Source organism: Barbus barbus (assembly GCF_936440315.1).
Source record: "Barbus barbus genome assembly, chromosome: 38".
Lineage (NCBI taxonomy): Eukaryota > Metazoa > Chordata > Actinopteri > Cypriniformes > Cyprinidae > Barbus > Barbus barbus.
The window spans coordinates 14,887,394-14,912,220 of NC_136716.1; the positions used below are offsets into that span (position 1 = coordinate 14,887,394).

Sequence of the window (24,827 nt, forward strand, 5' to 3'; positions counted from 1 at the left end):
CTGCGTATAAGCCCCCAAGACAATGACTGTATTGAATGTCATTGATTTTACATTTAAACATGGATTCAAGAAATCAGATGATAAAATATGAATTGTTCCATCCTCATAACTTTTTTATGCATTAAATTATAGCTTGAAGAGGGGGTGAGGGGATGTCTCGTTATGTCTCAATGTGTCAGAGCACGTATGCTAACTGATAGGCTATATTGATGGGAACTTTTGTGCAAATAAAGAGTCTTAAAGCCCGTTCACACTAAGAACGATAATTACAAAGATAACTATGTTAGTGTCAGAGGCTGTGTCCAAATTCAGGGTCTGCATCCTTCGGAGTACTCATTTGAAGGATGTTACGTCACAGCGCCGCGACGAAGGCTGTCCAAATTCGTAGGATCCTTCAAATGCGGCCCACAAATACGTCCTCCTTTTCCCCGAATTGGAAGGATGGGTGTGGTGGATCCTTTCCCGTCCTACCTATCCCATAATTCTTTTCGGCAGAGCGTAATGGCGGACGAAGCGAGCGGTAGCGGAGTGGGAGAGGAGTTTCTCAGACAAAACAAGCTAAAGTTTATGCTTCGGCTCAATGAATTTGTAGGAGAAATTAGTAGAATACTTAAAAACAAATAAAAATAGGCTATAATGGCTTACCTGGATGTGACTGTCTTGTAGTCTGATATAAAAAACTCTCCGACAACGAGCAAAGAAAGTATTTAATTTATTTAATTGCTTTATTTCTTCCAAAAGAATTAAAATGAGGAGAATAACTCTTTGTTTGTCCATTTTCCCGCTTCTTGCTTGGCGCTGTCACGGTTGCTAGGCGACAGGATATGAGCAATGGGTAAGGGAGGGAACTGAAAGAAGGGTAGGCTGTCCAAATTCCATGTTGACTAACCTGGCCCACTTACCTTTTGTCTACTTACCAGTTGCTCCAGTGTTCCTATCCCTGTTCTCCACTGCTTCAGTTCTCCACCGTCTCCACAGTCTGCTGTTACCGCCGGATACCCTGGAAAAGGAAAAATGATGTTCACGCTCAGATAAGCCCCTAGAGACATTCCCATTCCCCTCCTGCTTACCTGGATATTCTCTCCCCTCTGCTGCTACTCAAGAAACCTGTTGATTGTATTGCACTTACCTCTGTGTCCTGTGTCTATCTGCTGACAGAAGACCAGACCAGAACCGACGACCGGAGATGTTGCTGAACCCCGTCGCTGTGGATGCCCTCGAAGAGCTGGTCAGCGCGCTTCGAACAGCTCTCTCTCCGGTCCCACAGCCTCAGTCTGCCTCTGCCAGTCCCATGGCGGTTGAATGTAACGTTTTTTTTACTCCAAGTTACACTCTACATAGAGATGCAATCCCATAAATTTTCCAGCGAACGGGCTAAAGTTGCCTTCCTGATCTCCCTGCTAACCGGACGGGCATTGCTCTGGGCACGAGCCATCTGGAACTCACAGACCACTATAATTAACTCTTTCGATGCTTTCTCTTCCCACTTCAAGGAGGTCTTCGGCCTATCCACCGGCTCGCTCTCCATTGCTGACCAGCTCATCTGCCTCTGTCAGGGAGATTCTTCGGCCAGTGACTATACCCTGCAGTTCCGGACTCTGGCAGCCTCGTGTGGATGGAACGAGGCAGCACTACTCACTGCTTACCGTCAGGGCTTGGATCCACAGATCAGAGCCCAGATGGCGATCTATGATGACAGAGCTTTATGCAGAAGGCCGTGAAGATCTCCCAACGTCCCACAGCTTCTCACAGCGTCTCGTCAGCCGGAAATAACTGCTCATTCTCCGTCCTCACCAGCTGCCTGTCCTCCGGTACCAGAACCTATGAAAATGTATACTAAACGCCTCTCACGCACTGAGCATGCTCGATGTCTCACCACTGGGCTGTGCCTCTACTGCAGAGTTCCGGGGCACTTCATTCGGGTGTGCCCCTCTCATCCCCCATGCCCAGCGGTGAGTACCCTCCAATTGGAGCCTGCTATCTCTACCCTACCACTGCTAACGGTACAACTGCTGAGCCCACATCACTTAATTTCAGTACCCGCCCTCATGGACTCCCTCCTGGGATGCCCCTGGCTATCTCAACATTCCCCCGAAGTCAGTCTCCAAGTTCATTCTACCCTAGTGGAGAGCCCCGAACCCCGTGAGGTTCCGATGATCCCACCTGACTACATGGCGTTCCAGGATGTGTCCAGCAAACAGGCAGCCACGAAGTTACCACCGCACCGGCCATGGGATTGTGCCAATGACCTGCTGCCAGGAGCTATACTCCCCAAGGGTCGAGTATACCCCCTGTCCATCCCGGAGCGTAAGGCGATGGAGGATTACATCAAGGAGGCTCTCCAACAACAGTTCATTCGTCCTTCCACCTCTCCGACGGCCTCGTGCTTCTTCTTCGTGGGCAAGAAGGACGGAGGCTTGCGGCCCTGCATCGACTACTGGACCCTCAATGATCACACTGTCAAGCTCCCATATCCTCTTCCCCTGGTCCCGGCCGCCCTCGAGGAGCTCCGTGGGGCCCGCATATTCTCGAAGCTAGACCTGCGGAGCACCTATAACCTCGTTCGTATCCGGGAAGGCAACGAGTGGAAGACTGCGTTCATTATGAATATCGGGTCATGTCGTATGGCCTTTCCAACTCCCCTTCTGTCTTCCAGGGGTTTATGAACGAGGTGTTCTGGGAGTTCCTCCACCGGTTTGTCATCGTGTACATAGACGATATCCTGATCTACTCCCAGAACCTGGCCGAACATCGCCATCATGTGACGCAGGTCCTATGCCAGCTCAGGAAACACCACATCTACCTGAAGCTCGAGAAGTGTGAGTTCCACCGCCCCCACTGTCCAGTTCCTCGGCTACATCCTCAGTGCGGATGGGATCCAGATGGACATGGGGAAGGTCCAAGCCATCCGGGACTGGCCCCAGACTCAGTCAGTAAAGGAACTCCAACGATTCCTCGGCTTCGCAAATTTCTACTGGAGGTTCATTCTGAACTTCAGTCTCCTCTCAGCCCCCCTCACTTCCATGCTTCGTCAGAAACCCAAGTCTCTTTCCTGGAACTCCGAAGCTCGGGCCGCCTACAGGAAACTCCAGGAGGCCTTCTGCACTGCTCCCATCCTCTCACATCCCGAACCCCAACTCCCATTCATAGTGGAAGTGGATGCCTCCACCACCGGTGTGGGAGCAGTGCTGTCGCAATACCACAGAGAGCCTCCCCGACTCCACCCTTGCGCGTGCTTCTCCAGGAAGCTTTCCCCTGCAGAGCGGAACTACAATATTGGAAACTGGCGCTGGAGGAATGGAGACACTGGCTAGAGGGAGCTCAACACCCCTTCATGGTCATCACTGACCACAAAAACCTGGAATATCTCCGAAGTGCTGAGAGGTTAAACCCCCAGCAGGCTCGCTGGGCCCTCTTCTTCACCTGGTTCCACGCTCCACTGTTACCTCCGGATCCCCTGGAAAAGGAAAAAGGACGTTCACGCTCAGATAAGCCCTTAGAGACATTCCCATTCCCCGCCTGCTTACCTGGACATTCTGCTCATCTCATTCCCCTCTGCTGCTACTCAATAAACCTGTTGATTGTATTTCACTTACCTCTGTGTCCTGTGTCTATCTGCTGACAGTTAGAGTCCACACCAACTCACAATAACATTCTGTTTATTGCTGCTGTTATGTTGTCTGACACTTTAAATGCTCAAGCTCATTAAATGCTCGAGTGTTTAATCATTCATCAGTCATTCTCAAAATGATTCCAACAATATCATTCCTTTGTGCCATTGTAGCTGTGGTGTGGACTTTGCTATTTATTAAAATTAAGGATGATTTTTAAAAGTATATCTTTATCAATACACTCCTTGGTGTTAGAGTCTTAAAGGTATAATTCACGGAAAAATGAAAATTCTGCCATTATTTAATCACCCTCATGTTTTTCAAACCTGTATGCCAACAGAAGGAGGGCTAATAAATGGTGACAGACTGTTCGTTTTTGGGTAAACTATTCCTTTAAGCAAAAGTAGTCTTTTAGCTTGTGTATAAGAGTGGAGAGGTATCCATATGGAGCCTCTGAGACCCTGGCAGAAGAAGAAGCTGGTGCGTAATTTAATTTCATCAGCACAAAAAAGAGATTACAGCTATGATGGGATTCCAGAGGGCCAGGTAATATCTATCTCATTAGAACAGCTCTCTCAAGCATTCATACACAGCTCTTCTATGGGGCGGTAGTTGGCCCTCTCTCTTTTACTTGTTCCTGCTGATTGACCTTAGAAGGGCGCTGGAGTGGAAAGACCCGCATGGATGTTAGGTAGCGAGGGTCTTCTTTAAAACCCAGACCCAGCTGCCCACCCAGCCGAGATGATGGAACATATTTAAGGGGCTAATGGTCTGGCTTGCACAAAGAGCCTGCCTCATTTAACAGCATCAGAAAATAGACTTCAGAGAAGAGGTTTAACCCCGTTAGAGGGAGGGCAGCAAGCTCCTTAACCACATCAGGGATGGGAGTGAAAAGTCAGGCTGAGGGAGATAAGAAAAGAAAGAATGAAAAGAAAAGAGGGTGTCTTGGAGAAGCTCCCAAGTCATTGGGATAAGAGCCGACTGCACGAACACAGAATCCAGCAGATATTTTCAGGATTTCACTATTCAAGTGAGAGAAAATGGGAGAATAGAGTCAAGGCTTGACGCAGGCCAGATTCAAACTCAAATTTCCCGTTTGTGCAACATATATTGATTTTGAAACATGTGTCACTATACCACGCCTCCAAGAACCCAGCAGGCTCTCTGTTTTTGTCTCTTTTTTATTAAAAAAAATATTTTTTTTCAGCACAAATCAATAATTCATGCTCATTTATTTACGTGGTAAGTGGCTGCATTAAAATAGAAATGGATAATGTTCAGTCAGCCCTCTCTGAATAAAATACTAAACACTCTTTTAGGGGTTTATTTTACGGTTTGTTGTCCTTTAAAGGGATAGTTGGCCCAAACATTTCATTATTTACTCACCTTCATGTCGTTCCATGCCTGCAAGACTTGCTTTCTTCTGGGAAACACAATGTATAACAGTAAATTTGCAACTGATCCTCAACAAAATCCATTATATATTATAGTAAATAGATGTTGTAATTATCACTCAGTATTTATTTGTGTAATTACTCTTTAAAAAGGACAACTTACAATTCAGGGTTATTTTAAGGTGTCCTTATACATTTAAGTACTGAGAAATATTAATTAACTACATGTACTTACTATATGGTTTATATAAGGGTTTGGTTTAGGGTTACTTGTGTGTAATTATGCGTAGTTAATTGTTATTATAATTGTAAGTTCATGTAACGTGTAACAAGGACACCTTAAAATAAAGTGTTACCAATTTAGTGTAACCAAAGATATTTTGGTTTATTTGTCTGTACAGTTGACTGACTTCCAATATATAGACAAAATAAGGTGAGACATTCTTCAAAACATCATTTGCTGCTCACAAGAACAAAGAAAGTCATAGATGTTTGGAAGGACATGAGGGCGAGTAAATGATGCTGAATTTTCATCTTTGGGTGAATTATCCCTTTAAATGCATGTATGAGTCAGATGTCAGCTTGTATTTTTAAAAGTTAATTGCGCTGATTTTAACTTTCAGCACACTGTGCATTGCCCATTTGTGCCCGTAAATCTCTGCACAGCTTTACGCTTCCCTTCCCGGCAAATCCATTCACTCACCCACAGCTGCGAATTGCCGTCATACTGAGCGACAGATATGAGGCAGGCAGCCGTAGCGGTTCGCACGAAACAGATTTCAACAGAGCCAAACTCTCATCCCTATCCGCTTCACATTTATGATGGCCTGTGCGCATATGTGTGTGTGAAGTTCAACCATCTGAGACCCGCTAATGAGCAGAGCTCCTTTCCCTGCGTTTGGAACAAGCCCATCAAGGGAGTCGTCACTAACCGGGCGTTAGTTTGCGCATGAATCCGTGCGTGCTCATGAACATTTGTGTACCCGTGTAAGCGAATGTGCCTGCCCTGGAGGGGGTCAAGCCGATCGCTGACACGGTGTGAAACAGTCTCAATGAGATGCGTTCGAGGGGGCCGGTGAGAGCCTGCTGGTGAAAATCACACAGAGTGGAGCTAATGAGCACGGCTCTGCAAATAGAGGAACGTGCCAGGAAATAACCCAGCCCTTTTGAAACCACTCTCAGTGCTTTAACTCGGGGGCCTCTTGCTCTTCTGAGAGCTCCGGCCTCCTCTGGGTTTTTTCCCCGTGCTGCTTCGCTGCCCGTCTTATCTGCATCTGGAGCTCAGAAGCGCAGCAGTCACGCTCCGCCGAGAGGAGAGTGTTGAAGTGCGTCTTGCATCTCCCGAGGCTGTTATCTTGAGGTTGATGAGCTCTTTGCTCTGCGAACATTACCCCGACTGCACCTGCCACAATCGAAGCGCTTTCGCCCCGTTTTGCTTTTGAAGTCACGCCTGATCAAAAGAGCTAGCGCGGTCTGCCAGTTAATGAGATCAACTCCATTAGTAACGTTTCTCTCTATCTCTCGATGCAAAAACCCGGAGAAACCTTCCTGCAGGCACTGAATCGCAGTGACCCCACTCACAGTAAGCTACCTGCCTCTGACACTGTAATTAGCTCCATCAGGCATTAGCATGCGTCTCGCTGAGCAGGAAATAGCTGTCTAGTCCGTGCCGTGTTTGCCCACCTTTGGCAGAATAAATGCATGCAGAAGTAGGCACTGGGCTGGGGGCCGTGGGGCTGGATTGATTGTCCGGTGTGTCGGCGGGTGAAGAGAGCGGCTGTAATCAGCTCAATCAGCCCTGGGCTCGGATGGGGGGTTGTGTGCATTGAGTGGTTGTTGCAAGAGCGACTCTGTTCAGCTCATGCTTCGGCAGACACAGGTGCTCCTGGTGACATCAGCGTAGCGAGGGTCACATAAGGGCTATAATTTAGCCAATCAGGGACCAGCAGGGGCTGTCTGGCACTCTGATGGGTTCATCAAGATACTCCCGCGCTTTGTGTAATGGAGCAGAGACATGCATACGCACGCACACACATGCAAAATGGAAATACTTTTCCCACTTACTTTGATGTTCTTACACTTAATATTCTGTTTCTCTCTCTTTCTCGTTCTGCAGCGGGAACCACATACATATTCGGACGTGATGGAGGGCTCATTGTGTACACATGGCCGCCCAACGACAGACCGAGCACACGAGCTGACCGACTGGCTGTCGGCTTTAGCACCCAGCAGAAGGATGCAGTGCTGGTTAGGGTGGACAGCTCTTCCGGCCTGGGAGACTACCTGCAGCTTCAGATTGTGAGTCCTACACAAACAAACACACACTTACTGTTGGGTCACAAACTTTGAGCCCACTAGTGAAAATGCATCCTTTTTTTAAATTGAAGTGAAAAGTTTATTTGAATAAAATTACATGAATTTCAAATTTTCTTGGTATTTATTGCAAACCCCTTTTTCTTTAATGCAACAGCAACAAGCTGCATGAATTCCACAAGTTTGTGTCAAACCTGATGATCTTGTTATCCAGCATTATTTGAGAATTATCCAGTGGGTTGAAAGAACATCTGACCATCTGTGCAAAGAGTCGCATGATAGGTGCCACAAATATAGTCATTTAGACCAAGTGCTGTTGCAGAATCTTGAATACATGAAAAGAATATTGGACTTGAAACTATTTTCACTCAGAAATAACTAGTAAATTTAACAAATATTTGAAAAGAATCTGCTAGTACACATTGATTTAAACTTGGTGAGTGGGAGTATTGTCTTCTAAAATGTATTCCATTAATCTTTGTTTTATTTTCATCTCAGAATTTTATTTAATTTTATTTTGCATTTTATGTCATGACAATTTGGTGTTGAAACATTTTTACTCCGAAATTGTTACTAAATTTCACAAATAATTACAACGAATCAGCTAATAACACATTGATTTAAACTTGTGATTTTGAGGCGGAAACACTGTAGTATTTTTGGGTAAAATGTATGCCAATAATCTTTTATTTTATTTTCAACTCAGAATTTTATTTCATTTTATTTTGCATTTTATGTCATGAAAATTTGGTGTTAAAATAATTTTTACTCGAAATTGTTACTAAATCTCAGAAATAATTACAACGAATCGTCAAATGAAACATCGATTTAAACTTGGAATTTTTAAGTAGGCTAGAAAAATAATTTTACGGTGTGGTTCTTGTTCATTTCATGTCAAAATTTCTGTTTTGTTTTAAGTGTTTCAAAATCTTAAAACTTTATTTACAGGTTTAAACGAAAAAATCACAGAATTTCAATATGGTCTCAGACTTTTGGTCTCAACTGTTTGAACTTGCTCAAACCTACACAGATTCCCCGGAGAATTCCTGCTGTTCATTCATTCTCACACAAACCCCAGAGTTGAAATTCACAGAAAATCATGCTCCCGACGAGCCCTGTGAATGATCATTAGGGTAATCATAGTGTTCTACGCCTCCTCCAGCACTCAAAGTGCTGGTCTGTTTTAGAAAGATGCAGCGCCTCAGACTGTCCTCATGAATAAAATCTGTATAATGTTCAGAATAGAAGGCGCTACCAACGCTTGCTTAGAGGATGCTATTTGATAGAACCCGCATTTCCTATGACATGCTATGCTGGAGGAGTGGGAGGTGGAGGAGGTGGAGGCAAGGGGAACGGGAAAGTGTTTGGCACTGAGCTTCGAAGAGTTGTATGTGTTTTTATTTATTTATTTTTCCTGCGTTCTATTTTTTTGACGCCCACTCTTGCTGTAATCACAAACTTGATTCCCAGAAGTATCAGCTCTCTCTCTCAGGGGTGGCATCATGGCGTGACTGTTGCACGACTGCCTCAGCAAATGCGTTTTGAGCACGGTGAGGTAATGATTTCTCCAGCTGAGCCCTGGAGTTTAAGATGTGTGCTGGTGTCTATATATGACTTCAGCTACAGTGCTGCAATAGCCCGATGTACTTCATGCTTTTATTTAAAGGGGTAGTTCACCTAAAAATGAAAACTCATTACTCGCCCTCGTCTGATTTGTCGTACCAAATCTGCATGATTTTCTCTTTTTTCCCCTAACATAAGTAATTTTTTAAAAGAGTATCCTGACCATTCGGTTCAATAAAGTAAAAGTAATTGAGAACTGAAAAAACAAATAATGTTTGTCTATCATTTTATGATTTTATAATCCTTGTGTTAGTTAATTTTAAGTTAATTTTTGTTAATAGGGTTCATTTTGGCAGCAATTTTTAATTTAGTCTTAGCCTTAGTCCTGTCTGAAATGTATGTTTTAGTTATTATCATATTTAGTTAACCTTGTCCTGTTTTTGTTTAGTCAAGTTTTAGTTGATGAAATGTCTGAGCATTTTAGTCTAGTTTTAGTCAATGAAATCATATTTTTGTCATGCTGTATAATGGTTAAACTGATAAAAAATATATATTTTTGCTCAAAATTATAATCGTAATGATTGTTGTCATTTGAGAAATTTACGTTTGAATTTCAGGTATTGCACTTTCACCAGTAAAGCACAAATCAATAGAATGTTGACTCATACGCATGGTTTATTTTACCTCATTTAGTGTACTGATTTATTATAGGCTATTTATTATATAAATTCAAATCAACTTATGCACGCTCTCTGTCTATATTATGAAAACTGGTAAAACAAATGAAAAATATTATAACAGTGAAATTCCTAATGGTAATTCCAATAATTCCATATTGCAGTAGCCTATGTTTCTCTTTTAAAACAACAGCGGTTGAGTATATGCATTTATTCAGCAACCACAATCGCAAACATTTTAGTCAAAATCTCATGACAGAACACAGACTGGCTGAGTGACACTTTCATTTAGATCGCTAAACTCCAGCTTGCTTGTCACTGTTTTCAGATCATCGGCGGCGGCGCTTCTGCAATGAAGAGCAAGCACCTGCGCATGGTTGCCAGATTGCAAAAAATAAATAAAACACTGGCCAGAAAATGTATCCTTGTAACAGAAAAACACACATGAAAACTTGCGTAGTAGAGCAGTCTGCAATAATATTTTGTCTCTTTTTTGACAAAAATAAAAAGATTTTGGTAAAGTTTTTATTTTTTGTAAGACATTTAGTCTCGTCTTTTATCGTCAACGAAATTGCATGTTGATATAGTTATCATTTATTGATCTTATTGTCATCTCGTCTTCGTCTCGTTTTTAGGAATGCGAAAAAAAGCTCTTTAACGACCATTTTTCATCATAGTTTTAGTTAACGATATTAACACTAGTGCATCCAGCACGTTTTTCAGAATGTCTCCCTTTGGTTCACGGAAGAAAAATAAATCATGTTTTAACACAATTTTCATGACAAATTTTTATTTCTAGTGAACTGTTCCTATAATAAAAGTCATTTTCTTCAGCAAAAGCTTAAGCAGCAACAGTATTTGCATGCGCATACATATGAACCCTGTGCCCTATGTAAATTTGCAGCACGTATATTTTGTTTCAGTATGTGTTATCGATCAGCAAAATCACACAAGATCAGAGCGCGAGAATGATATCAGATGCCCAGTAGACTGTGGGTTATGATTTACCATCTCATGTACTCAGAACATTGTGTTCCTCGCATCTCGGCTCAGATATTCGTTTGAGAATGCAAGGTGGTAGGTAGCAGTGATGTTTTCGTGAAATGCGTCTTAAAATGAATTTGCGGGAGTTGCGTAAGCCCAAAATATGTAACACTTTACATAATGCCTGTAATTAAGATTATCACAGATTATATATTTCCATATATTGGCATGACAATTAATCGGGCATCCATGACTGATATATGGCTTTTTGGCATAGGGATGGCAGGGAATGTTTATGAGCAAATTAAAGGCCCTTAATGTCTTGATGCGATTAGCGCTGGATATCTAGGCTAATTCTAATGTATGACTGGTGGAGTCTCTGCAGTGCTACGTCTGCCATTTTTGATGCTTGTTGGACTGATGACTGCTAAGCCAGCATAAAAGGTATTTACTAAATGAATCAGCCTTGTGTAGGAGGGTAAATTAGCTGTACCTACATCGCTAACCGTCCATAAAGCAGTTGAAATCAGTATAGATTTCCAGTACCGTTTTTACCCCATAATTAACAAGGGGAAAAAGAAGATTTTCCCTTCAATTTCCATAAATTATATTTAGGCACTGACACTGATTAAGTATGTCAGTATTGACATTAATGGCAAGGCTGTTCGGTGATGTAACGGAATGTTTTGATAAACCTGTCTGTAGGCTGGGAGGATATCATTATCCAGAGACTGCCTTTCTGAAAGTGAATTAACTTAGGATCATTGACCATGTTAACGAGCGGCCCTTGATGTCCTGATTTTTCAAACAGACAGTGGCATCCCTCCCCCCGCGCCCCGTTTCTGCTTATGACCCTAAACACTTGTGACAGAGTTCATTTAAATATCATCATATCACCATCACTGGGGATTATCATTAGTCACCGTTCACCCCAAATCATTGAGCCACTTCCTCATGCAGAGAGAGAGAGAGAGGGAAATAACAAGACGGAGAGCGAAAACTGTAAGGAACGGCAAGACAGGCACTGTACAGAAAAAGAAAACATTGGTGCACATTCTTTCACTCAGCATAATGGCGCATTTTAAGGGGTAATGGCCTATTAAATACATTTCTTCTGCTCAAGATGAGTTTGCCAGCTGCTCAAACCCATGGCCAAATGCCCTGCGGACCGCCCGGCCATTTGTGGCAGCCGTGCAAGCCACCAAGCAGGACAGGAGCGAAGGAGAAATGGGTGATGACTGTAAACGAGTCAAAGCCAAGTGATTATATCCCTGGGGTTTGACCAAATCATTAGCACTTTCTGACCTCTCACACTATCGATGCCAAAAGTGTGTGTGTGTGTGTGTGTGTGTGTGAGAGCGTGTGGGCAGTCTAATGAGCATATCAGTCCAATTGAAGAATGGTGACGATCACAGCTAACTCAGCAGTGAGAGGTACAGAGGTGTGAACAGTAGTACTGACAAGGGGATAGGGAATGTGTGTGTGTGAAAATGAGAGAAAGGAAGTGAAAGGAAACAGCTTTCGGAGAGCACCTGTGCTGAGATGTCGGTGATAGCAGAACGGGCACATTGACCATGTTAAAGGGATAGTTCACTCAAAAATATTTACTCACACTATTTGTTTTAAACTCGTATAACTTGTTTTTCCATGGTGCACAGAGAGTGAATTTTTGAAGAATACAATGGAAGTGAATGGGGATTCAAAAATGTGAAAAAAAACTACTAAAGACATCTGTGATGAGAGAACCGATAGTGTAATGCATCATTTTTGTAGTTCATGCAACTTGTTTATATATATATATATATATATATATATATATATATACATACACATGTATGATTTTTCAATGTTGGCTGCATTTATTTGATCAGTAAAACAGTAAAATTTTGAGATATTATTACAATTTTAAAATTATTTTCTATTTGAATATATTTTAAAATGTCATTTATTTCTGTGTTAGCAGAGCTGGATTTTCAGCAGCCATTACTCCAGTTTTCAGTGTCACACAATCCTTCAGAAATCATTCTAATATGCTGATGTGGTTCCCAAGAATCATTTTTTTGTATTATCAATGGCGCTTAATACTTAATATTTTTTGTGGAAACTGTCTTTACTGTCACGTTTGATTAATGTATTGTGGCCCTACATTTTGAATAAAAGCCTAAATTACTTTGTTTATTTTTCAACAGTAGTGTATGTAGTCCATTTAAATTCCTCTGCAGAGGAAAAGATCAGTGTATTAACTTTCATAACTTTCAGACTTTCGTATGGCAAAACATATGGCAGCAGTAGACTATATAGACTATAGAACACAACTCGTTTGGACTAGTTTCATAAGATTATGCTACATTTTGTTGTTTTAGAGCATTACAGATCCAGTCCCCATTCACTTTCATTGTATGAAAAAGAACGACCAGGGTATTATTCTGAAAAATCACCATTTGTGTTCCATTGAAGAAAGATAATTTACATTTTTAGGCAAACTGCTCCTTTAAAATTGGGAAATTGACAATGGATCCATATATATATATAAATCTTTTTTTTTCATATTCTGTTGTATGTGTTTTATATATTTTAGATGTCTCCAGTCAAAGTGACTCAGGGCAGCCCGAGAGACTCATATGCTCACACATGCACGCACACTGGTGCACATTTGGATGGAGGTGAAAGTGAAAGAGAGTGACAGATGCTGATTTTCTGCTTCACTTGTGTCTGAGTGGGCAGGACATACCTGGTCAGACATGAGTGACGTGTGACATGGCTCTGAGTGACAGCAAAGTGTCTGCTGACCTCATACCGTCGGTGCGGACTAAGCCTGTCTCCACCCAGCAGCTTAGGTAGAAACAGCCAGTGCTTTGGAAAAATGCCATTATGTTTCTCTCAGACGAAACTCAGCGACACTTACTTCCTCTACCCACTTACCCGCATAATTTGAGTACAAGTCATTCATGCGCTCTGTCATTTTTTACATACTGTCAAACTATATGCCAGGTCATTATGCAATTTACGAGTGGCGTGGAGAACAGTTTGACTGGCCACAGACGATTTAATGTTTGGTCTTCGTCAGCCATTTTTTCTTGAATAAGTGCACCATATGGCAAACCGTGCCTTTGCTATCTTTAGTATCTGAAAGGATAAGCAGACAGATGGCAGCAGAAGTAAAAGCCGAATATTTAAATTTATTCATCAAAATAAAAGAGGCAGGTGTTCTTTTAAACGCTCTCTTTGTGACAAGCTCAGCCCACTCGTTCCTTTGCATTTTTTTTTTTTAAATGTTTACCACGCTTTTTCTTCAGATTAGAGTCAGTGCATGAAAGAATGTGTTACTATTGAAGCCCAGTGACGGGTTGACAAGGATCACTACAAAAATAGCAGCGCTCCAGTCTGCCTTGGATTTGTCGATTGTAATATGAAATGATATTGTCTGCAAGATATATTGCATTCAGGCCAGCGTTTGTATTTGTTTGCCTTCTTTGTTTTTTTCCTCAGCAGTAGGGAGACAATGTGCATGACTTTTTGGATATTGTCTGCAGACAACGCCCATGGAATGCATGTGGTTTTCAGGTTCGAGAGGAACTAGGACAGAGTGCTATTTTCAGTTTTTAGAGAACTTGGAAAAGAATTCTCTGCTGCCAAAAAGATTCATGATCTCACCAGATCCAGTCCTTACCAGAAGATAAAGAGAGATTGCGAGAGCGAGCGAACGCTAGCGCGTGAGAGAGAGAGAGACACACAAAGAAAGAGAGGAGAAGGAGGGGGTGAAACAGCAAGAACTGCTTGCCAAAGTGGAAATATTCTGCGGACACAACAAATGTATCTGTTTCACCAAACCTGCAGTGCTCAAACATAAAGGCACATGCACTCTGGAGCGTGTCACACACGGTGTGATATTTTGATCTAATATCAAACGCAAGTTATTTATGAGAGCGTATATTGCATGTCTGGGTGTTCTATCCAATTAAGCGCATTCCCTTGGTATTAGCTTGAGCATTACTGAGAGGCTCTTTATGTAAAGTGGCTGAGGTTTCCTGGATGCACCAGCTCATTTAAGCTGAATGCCATGGCAGATCAGCATCCCTGCTGTGGCACACACACTCCGTTATACTCCATAAGCTTCTGCCTGCACCTTTTCCTAAATAAGACACATCATTAGAGGCTCTTCTGTCCTTCAGGTTTCTGGAGCAACCATCCCAGCCCTTTGTGTGTGTGTGTGTGTGTGTGTGTGTGTGTGTTTGGCTTCTCTTGATGGGACGTTCTGCCTGTTACTAATATCACAATTATTCCATCGATTTATTTAGAGCTTAAAGGGATAGTTCACCCAAAAATGAAAAATCTGTCATCATTTACTCACCCTCATGTTGTTCCAAATTGTGCACTTTTCTTTGTGGAACACAAAAGATGGTATTTTGAAGTCAGTGGGGTGGTTTTGGACCCCACTGATATTCATTATAGACAAAAACTCCAAAATATATTTTTCGCAGCTTATGTTTCACAGAGGGAAAAAGTCAGGTTTGGAATGACAATTAGGGTGAGTAAATGATGATAGAGCTTCAATTTTGGGGTAAACCGCCACTTTAAGGCAAGATACCACTGGCAAAACTTTTTTTTTTGTCAATTTTTAGATTGTGGGCTCTTTGGTTACCACAACTTGTCTTTATTCCAAAATATATATTTTCATCTGTAGATTTCAAATACAATACATATCTTTAAAGTCTTTTCTTTTTTTCAAAAATGAGAATTTTTTTCTCAAGCACAAAGCCAGAAATCTTCCCTTTAGTAGCGCTTACATACACCAAACTTTCCCGTTTCATTCCTATCTATATTCTGAAAGTTTTTACAGAGGGGTTTGCTCATATATCATTTGCCTGATTTATATAACATTTCATTCCTGGTCAAAATTATTTTTTTCTGGCTATTGACAGCATTTTTAGTGTGAAGAAAATATAAACAATCCCCTCTGTAAGAACATTTAACTCTAATATATCAACAAAACAAGAATTTTAAACCTGGCCTTATCCAATATTCAGACTTCCTGTCTGAAAAATGTATGCAAATTAGTCTATTTTTAATTAGGTAATGCTTCATTTGCATATTTAAACATAACATATTAGAAAACTTAATGTGCTATGAATATGCAAATTGGGGTATGGTGATGATTATGAGGTTGTTTCTCACCTGTAGTGTCTTGTTTTAAGTAATAAATAAATATTTGGTAACAAGTATATTTATAAGCACAAGAAACCTACAGCTCTAAACTACATATTCTTGTGTCTGGCAAGAGGAGGTCGTTGCAGTTCCAGAGTAGATGAAATGCTCTGTCAATCAGGATGGCACCGTGGTTGTCATCTAATTGCCTACAAGAAACGAGAGAACCCTAGAGAACAGTGTTGCTATAACAACCCCCATTGAGTCTAATGAGAATCCAGTTGTATTAGTTCTTTATATTTAGAGCAGCACTGCAGGCCTCGGTGGAGAAGTGACATGAAGCTTGAGACGGACAGGAACAACTGAGACACATCCGTGTGGAACCAAGCCCTCCTTCTAGATGACACCCCATCCCTCGCTCGCTTTAGGGATCATTTAACGAACACCGAATCCTGAGAACAGCACCCAAAACATTTGTTATTCTGTGATAATCTGGGATTTGGTGTCACGGCTCAGTTTTGCTCTCCCCTCCCGTATGTTTAGCCCCTGAGGCATTCATAATAGAGCCGCCTTCTCTTTTTTTTTCTTTTTTTTTTTTTTTTACAGAAAATTCATTGAAACTGGGACATTATCGCACCTGGGACTGAATGTAGGACGTCTCTCTTAAAACTATGCCCACTTTAAGTTGCAGGGAGAAGCCCCCTGCGAATGTCCAAGCCCCCAACTTCAAGAATGCTTACGGACTTCCAGAGCTGGGTAGCAATTACATGTAATCAGATTTCAAAAATTAAATACTTGTAATTAGATTAAATTACATCTTAAAATACTCGTAATCAGACTACCGTTACTTTTTTATGGATTACATGATTACATATTATTTGCATTTATTCATATTTTATTGATTCTCCCTTATTCCTCTTTTTCATATCTTACATTTTCTTTTCTAATACCGCATCTATACACTCAGAAAGACTTCCAGTTTTGTGGACATTTACACAGAGATCAGTCATTAGTCCGGTGGTGACGCAGCATTTGACCACTGGATTTGCAAAAATAATTTCATGTTTAGTAAGTGTTTCAACATTGCATCAACTAGTGATAAACACAGTAATTTTATTTTAATTATCAGTTAGTTGGTTATTTTACTGTGTCTTTCAAACACATTAAAATGCATAAATTCACCAAATTTTTTGTCATCTGATCTTCTTTCACCTAATATATTTTTATTGGAAGTACCCCTGAGATTTTAAAATAAATATTTTTTCAGTAAGTGTTTTATTTTGATTCATTTTAAAATTATTTGTTTTAATGTAAAATTTGTAACCCTGAACCTCAAAACCAGGCATGAGTCACACGGGTATATTTGTAGCAATAGCCAACAGTACATTGCATGGGTCGAAATGATTGATTTTTATTTTATGCCAAAAATCATTAGGATATTAAGTAAAGATCATGTTCCATGAAGATATTTTGTAAATTTCTACTGTAAATATATCAAAACTTAATTTTTTATTAGCAATATGCATTGCTAAGAACTTCATTTGGACAACTTTAAAGGCGATTTTCTCAATATTTAATCATTAGGACATTAAGTAAAGATCATGTTCCATGAAAATATTTTGTAAATTTTCTACTGTAAATATATCAAAACTTCATTTTTGATTAGTAATATGCAATGCTAAGAACGTCATTTTGAAAAAGAAAGTCGATGTCCTCAATATTTAGATTTTTTGCACTCTCAGATTCAAGATTTACAAATTGTTGTATCTCAGCCAAATATTGTCATATCCTAACACATACATCAATGGAAAGCTTATTTATTCAGCTTTCTTATTATATATAAATATATAAAACCACAAACTGGTTTTGTGGTACCGGGTCACATGTAATCAATTATTAGCTTTTCAGTAAACTCAAGATTATCCTTCACATTTATTTTCATATTTAAATCAATGTGAAAAATGAGATAGGTCAAAAGTAATTTAAAAGTATTCTGATTATATTATGTAAAATGTGTAATGTAATGGATTAAGTTACTACAATTTTTTTGTAATTTGGAATCAGTAACGGATTACAATTTGTAAGTAATCTACCCAGCTCTGCGGACTTCATTACCATGTCCACGTTCCCCCTAGCCAGGATGTGGTTGATTCAACGCTGTCATTTCCGAGTTTTCAAAAGGCCTGCCACTCTTGGTGTTGGTCCCAGCCGCTGAACCCCGAATGAAGGATGAGGTCAGCTACCCGAATGGACGGCCTGGATGGAAGGGTGAAAGAGAGGTCGTTCTCCAATTAGAGGAGGGCGTGGTGTGTTACAGCCCGCTGGAGTGCAGGCCAAGCTCTCACATCACTTCTCTGACCACAAAGCTGAAAAGATGTGCAGGGAGTGAGCGATTGGCCCTCGAGAAATGCTGTTAGAGAGCGCAGAGGAGGGTGAAGGAGACGCTGCCGCATTGTTCCCGGTGATGGGAAGAGGATAGGGCTAACGGGCAGAGTCTGTCTTCATTATGGGGTGTGAGAGGTTGAAGGAACATCCAACTTCAGCCCAGCTGGAGATGACAACATGGTGTGTGTGTGTCAGAAAAAGAGAGCTTGTGAGTATCCAGACAAAAACACACATCTCCTGGGAGGGTATAATGAAGTCTGGTGTTGCGATTTGTCCTCTGCTTGCTCTCTTCCTGCAGATAGGTGTGAATTAAGGGAATTCACAAAGGGATCTTCTCATACACACCTCATTTCATTATTTTGAAATGCCACATGTAGCTTTTGCAATCTGCAACAAATCAATCGAAAGGACCGCACGTTCCCACAGCAGCCTATTTCGTTGTTTTTAAACTAATGGCCTCCATCTGTCGTAAATATGTCAGATAACAATTTTCACAATTACTTGCGTTCATGTGCAGGCTTGTAATAGCGTTTCCTAACAAGTTTGCAACAAGTTTTTGGTTAACTAAGTAATGCATGTGGGCACGCAGGTCGTCAAGGAGAACACAGAGTGGGCATAGTTACTGTTTTATATAAGACAAGCAGCAAGTGGATTGAGCGAGTATTATTAGCATGTGCTTTCGTGAGAAGAGATTATTTGCGCATAAATATGTTTTATTGTAATTAGCAAAAGACAATCCCACCCACTGAGCTGCATAAAATAGGAAGCCATTAAGGATTGAGGCCATCTAGTGGTGTGGATGTGAAGCACACGGAATGATTTCACTCTCACTGCTCGTATTAATAAAACAGAAACATGCATTGATGAGAATTTACACTGAAAATGACAAGCGGTGCATTAGAATACAGATTAGATTCCGTTTCAGTGAGACTGTCACACATTATTCTGTATGACCAGCATATTGCCTTGAGGCACTGATTTCAAGGGGAAAAATCTTATAAGGTTATTTTTTTCCTGTGATTTCCTGATTCGATTATGTTATCTGCCTGCAGGCTTGTTGAGAAACTTTTGAACATGAACGGGAATGAAAAAGTAGTATTATTTAGTTTACAAGGCTTAATGTGTGACTCAGTAAATTTTATTTTGACATCTGCAGCAGTCGTGCCACCCCCTTTAAAATTACGGATTGCTGCTGGAAATATTGTCTTGCCATAAATGTAGCATGTGAGTTTGTCTTTCAATCTGCGTTATATTTTATATATATATATATATATATATATTAGAAATCAGAACCCCACAGAAAGCTGAGGGGTTTTGTATCACCCTGTAGGATTGATTCAAAGGGGAATGAGTAGAAATTATTTTACAAAATGAGAAGAAAGAGGACACGGGGTGACACGAGAGACATAGCTATGCAGGATATCAGTTGCCTTCGACAACAGGCAGTTATACAGTGTAGCAGTCATTTATTAAAATTTTTGAACTGCAGTATTCTACAAAGCTGTATAATGTTTTTGTATAATCAGCATTGGGCTATTTAATTGAACATTTTACAAAGCATGAGCTACAATATGTCTGTATACAGGCTCAGCATTTTCTTTCTTGTAATTGAATAATTTCAGCTGCAATCAATATTTCATGTCCATTTATTTCTTTAGTTGGTAAGTAATCATGTAATGAGCAGGATGATGTACAGTCAACCGGTCATTAATCCAAAATAAACTACTTTAGGGTGATACAAGACCTCCCGCTGTACGATGGTGTCCTGATCAACCTGTCAGGAATTATTTTGTCATAATGACTGGCTGACTGTACATTATCACTTACATATCACATTGAAAATGCAATAATACACACTGAATTTGTCTGAACTAAAACCGTAGTATTCTCTCTATATACACAGATATAACAAATATATCCCCACTAATTATCAAAAGAAATTGCAAAAATGGAGAAAAATACTTGCCGGTTTCTTTATTACTATCCATTTCCTTTATGCAATAGGCTCATTAAAACATAAATTATAGATATTTTTGTTATTAAATATGAATGCCGACTTTTGCTGGAGTATTAAAGCGGTGGTAAATCTTTCTGATGCATTGTTCTGTCAGGAGAACTTGTGCACAGGCTGATAAACTATCACCTTGTTTGGTCCTCAATAAATTCGGTACATCTGTTATTCTGCCAGTTAAGATGGAGTATAACTGCCTCTCTATGAGAGCCTTTATTAATAATCAAAAATTGTCTTCTGCAAGGTTGCTAAGACAGAGTGATGATCATTAAATGTGATGTTCATATGCTAAAATAAGCCAGTGCATATAACCTGACCGCTTTATGTTGGCGGAGTGAATCAGAACAGAATGACTATGATATAATCTTAAAGTCCTCTTCCTTTATCTCCCTCTTTCTTTCTTTTTTTGCTTTCTCTTTCTATCTTTACAGGAAAGAGGCAATATCAGAGTGGTGTTCAATGTGGGCACTGATGACATAAACATTGAAGAAACCTCAAAGTTTGTAAATGATGGAAAGTACCACATAGTTCGCTTTACGAGAAGTGGTGGTAACGCCACCTTGCAGGTGGATGATCTGCCAGTCATTGAGCGCTTCCCAACAGGTAAGAGCCCTCAGCCTTTATACGCATGTTCACACACACACACACACACACACACACTCATACACACACTCACACACACAATCTCAGCCATGCAGCTATTCACAATGGGAACAATAAATGGCTGGCAGAGCTCAGGAAAAAGAGACTGAATCACAGGATTAAGGACAAAATGCCTTTGTCTGTGATTGTAGTTTCTCACAGTTAAAAAAAAAAGGTAACCCTGGTATCCTTTCCAAATGCCAGCAGAGATGATTGCTCTTGGGGCTTTAGAAGGCTGAAATGTCAGAGCCAGGGTTATCAAATTCACCAGCCTCCCAGTCGCCTGAAAAGCCCTGACAAAAGCTTGACAAGAGATCAGAGATGAGAAATAATCCCATTGCTCTCGTTTGTCAATCATGATGAAAAGGAGGCGGCTGTATTAGTCTTTTAATTTGTATTTTACTTCAAGCTCTTCTTAAACCATCTCTTCCATTACAGAGATTATTTGCTCTCGATCTTCGCAAACCTCTTTATTCTTGGGAGCAGACGTGATAGATTGTTGACAGTAAATGTTGAGTGTTCGACGACTGAAGTGGTAATGAAGCTCGGAAAATCTCATGCTTGCCATAAGTGCTGCATTGTCGTCTGTTGCTCATCATTGCGTTCAATATGGCTTGTCATTAAATTCAAAATGTGCTGGGAAAATGCAAATGTATACTCGTGAGACACACTAGATACAGCTGTAGATACACTGGTTGCATAGAATTGCATTTTGTATTATTTAATTTGGAGAACAGTAAGAATCTTAACAGGATTATCCAAATCCAAGAGTTGACATTTTGTATTTACAACAGTTTAGGCAATCTAGGACATACGCTAAAACCAGATATCATAGAAATAGACATAAGTTCTTGGAAACAGGACTAAAAAGAATACAGAGGGATAGAAATAGAAACAGACACGGAGAGAGAGGTACTGTTTTTCCTTGTCGAGACCCTCATTGTTTTAGTGTAAACAAACAACCCAAATACCAGCAGCGTCTTTCATTTGGAGTGGAAGACAATTGCTTGTTAAAATGGAGCCATTGTAATGTGCCATTTTCTCTCAGCTTCCTGTTTCCATTGTGTCTGTGGATTTAGTGAGCGGTGCACTTGTGATTGCCTGAATACTAATGCATCTTATGTCTGTGGCAGAATGGAAGAAACTTTTCCACTGAAATATTTAAAAAAAGAAAATGAGTCATGACCGTTTCATTTTAATCAGCGCTTGATTGACTCTGCGTTAGACGAGATAATAAATGCATTGAATTTAAATTGACAACGACGGAGAACAAAATGGGGAGCTTGTTTATCTTGAACAATTAGTTCTGTAACTAGTATAGCTTTAACATAAAAAGATAGCATGCAATTTTTCCTCCCACTCTTAACCTATGCTGTCATTCTTTCACCTAACAATTGTATTGTAATGCAATTGTAATATAGTAATTACTTATAGCAATAACGGATATATTAAACTAAGAAATTGAATTTTCAATGTGAAACACTTATTCAACTCCCTACTCATCATTTCATCTTTGGAGTCTTGTCTGTTTTCCTTCTTTTTTTTTTTTTTTTTATTAAATCAAATTAAAATAACTTCAATCAAAATAGCATCTAAATGTCACTGAATGTACATCAGGATTGTTTTGTATTGCATTTTATTTTGTATTGCAGCAGGGATGATACTTTCACCAAAAAAATAATATTATGCCATCAAGCTTTTTCTTCTGCACTCAAAGTTCTATTTTTTTTTTTTTTTTTTGGATGAATTTGGCTGTTTTTATATTAAATGGAAACCAAAACAACACAGGGTCCCACTTACTTTCATTGTACAAAAAAATATATATTTTGCGTTCAGCAAAAGTCATACAGATTTGGGACGACATGATGGTGAGTAAATGATGGCACACTGTTAATTTTTAAGTGAATTATCCCTTTAATGTAACAATGTTTCTTAATGACTGTTAAGGGAAGGATTGAGAGTGAAACAAACTGCAGTTGCTGTTGTCAGCGAATGTGATGGAAAGATTTTTGAAGAGTTCTGGCAGCTCAGGTAATCACAGATTTTTAAAAGCAGTTTGATGAAAGGTGAGCGGCGAAACCCCCTATATAGCATTTTAAATCACCTATGCTTTATGTCCATTTGTAGACATTTTAAATGGACATAAGCACTTAAGTAGACCTTTTTCATATTTAGTTTTTAAAAAATGGAATGGTCCTGTAATGTTCCTGACAGAATTACCGCCACACGGCTACTGCTGGGCACAAAATGACCACAGCATGAGATTTGGACTGGCAGAGGGATAAATTGAGGTGTTGTTGCTGTCCTTGAAAATCACTGAGTACTGCCTAACATTACAAATGGATGCAGAACAGATATAAAAGCACAGAAATGTTTTCTTGGATAATTTAGATGCCTTTGAAACAGTAAAGTGTCTATTTACAAAGGAAGAGTGTTCAGACTGTTAGCATGCTAAGCTAACTAGGCAGTCATTTGCACTTTACCGAGAGGCCCTCGGACAACTGCCCCCTCATTTAAATAGAGCATGACCACAGCGCGTGTGTGTGTGTGAGTGGGTGGGTGGGCGTGCATGCGTGCGTGTGTGTTTATGTGCATTCAAGCAATCATGCGCACAACTTGCCCTTAGTCATCCGGTCCATCCCGCTTCAAGAGCTTCTATTGCTTTTTTCCCCTTCTTGTCTTGTTTCTTTTAAGCTATGATTTGAGACAAATTACTCCTTTCACTCTTGATTACTCTAGGTAAGGTGCACAAGTGGACATAAATCACAGTTAGACCTGACTGCACATGGTAGGAGGGAGAAAATGACAGAATTAAAGAAGGGGAAAAAATACAAATGAATGAAAGTAAAAGGAAAGGGGGACTCATTGTATTGGACTGAGTTTCAAACTTCTTTCTGCTCTCACAGGTGCTCTCAAACTCAAGTCCAGAGTCAAGCACTCCATCTGTCCTTATGTGCAGCCCTGTGGAAGCCTTATTTCCTTGTCCGTGGGTGTCCTTCTTCTGTAATCACCTATAAAAACAGTATTGTACTGTGTTTGAGAAGCAATTTAGTCATGTCATTTCAGTGTCGGATACAGAATAAAGAGCTTTACCTCAGACGTGCAGTCGACTAGAGCAGCTATACTCGTGAGGTGGTATAAGCTTAAATTTGGTGCTTTAAAGGAATAATTTGCCAAGATTTCTCACCTTGCTTTGTCATTTCAAACCTGTATGATGTTCGTTCTTCTGCAGAATACAAAAGGAAATTGTTTGACTAATGTCTTTGCTGCTATTTTCCACATAATTAAAGTGAATACAGATCGAGCTCAGATAACAAGATGACCAAAAATGTTTCGTATTCACTTTCATTACACGAAAAAGAGCATCCAATATATTTTTACAAGATTTTCCTTTTGTGTTCCACTGAAGAAAGAAAGTCATACAGGTTTGATTATAAAATGTTCAATTCTGTCAGTATTTGTGCATATGTACAGTATATAGAAAACGAGAACACATTAGAATGGAAATTCTCACACTGAATTTCTAGTAATTCTCACACTGAATTTCTAGTAATTCTCACACTGAATTTCTCACATCATAGACTTTCTACTCTACTCTTATGTCTTGTTGAGGAGACATTTTCATACATTCATATTTTAATAATGTTTTAATCGCATATAGATAGAGCGAGACTCGTTTTTGATTGACAAATAACAAGTTAATGGCTCATATAGTAAAAATTTGAAGGCGTAATTATACTCTTTGGAAATCTGAGCAAGTCAAGTTCGTGTTGAAATTTCCAGCAAAGTCAGGAGTGCTAATTATGTGTGGGCAGTAATGGGAGTGAAGTAAATGTTTTCAAATAATCTCAATTCAATAGAGCTACCGTAGCTGGCTCAACCTGGACATGTTTTGCGTAAATACCTGCATTTAAGCACTGCTTCTGCTCAAGATCACGTGGCGCCCACCCTAGGGAACGAGCGCCTAAATGTTTGCATATAGACATCTCTGAGGTCAAAGCTTTTGTCAGAGCAATTTCAAATTCACATGGGGAACATGAACATGAACTGATCTTACATGCATAACTGATGAACTGATAATCTTCCTGTTGCTTTAATCCTT

General features: G+C 40.1%; 1 protein-coding gene across 1 annotated transcript in view; it reads left to right on the top strand.

Moving 5' to 3' along the window:
• Positions 1-24,827, top strand: part of LOC306857458 (neurexin-1a-like) — a 189,982-nt gene that overhangs the window by 145,117 nt on the left and 20,038 nt on the right. The window contains exons 19-20 of the mRNA XM_079397415.1: positions 7,122-7,303; positions 20,515-20,686. Of these exons, the coding sequence (XP_079253541.1) occupies positions 7,122-7,303; positions 20,515-20,686 (354 nt within the window). The remainder of the gene's footprint in view (positions 1-7,121; positions 7,304-20,514; positions 20,687-24,827) is intronic.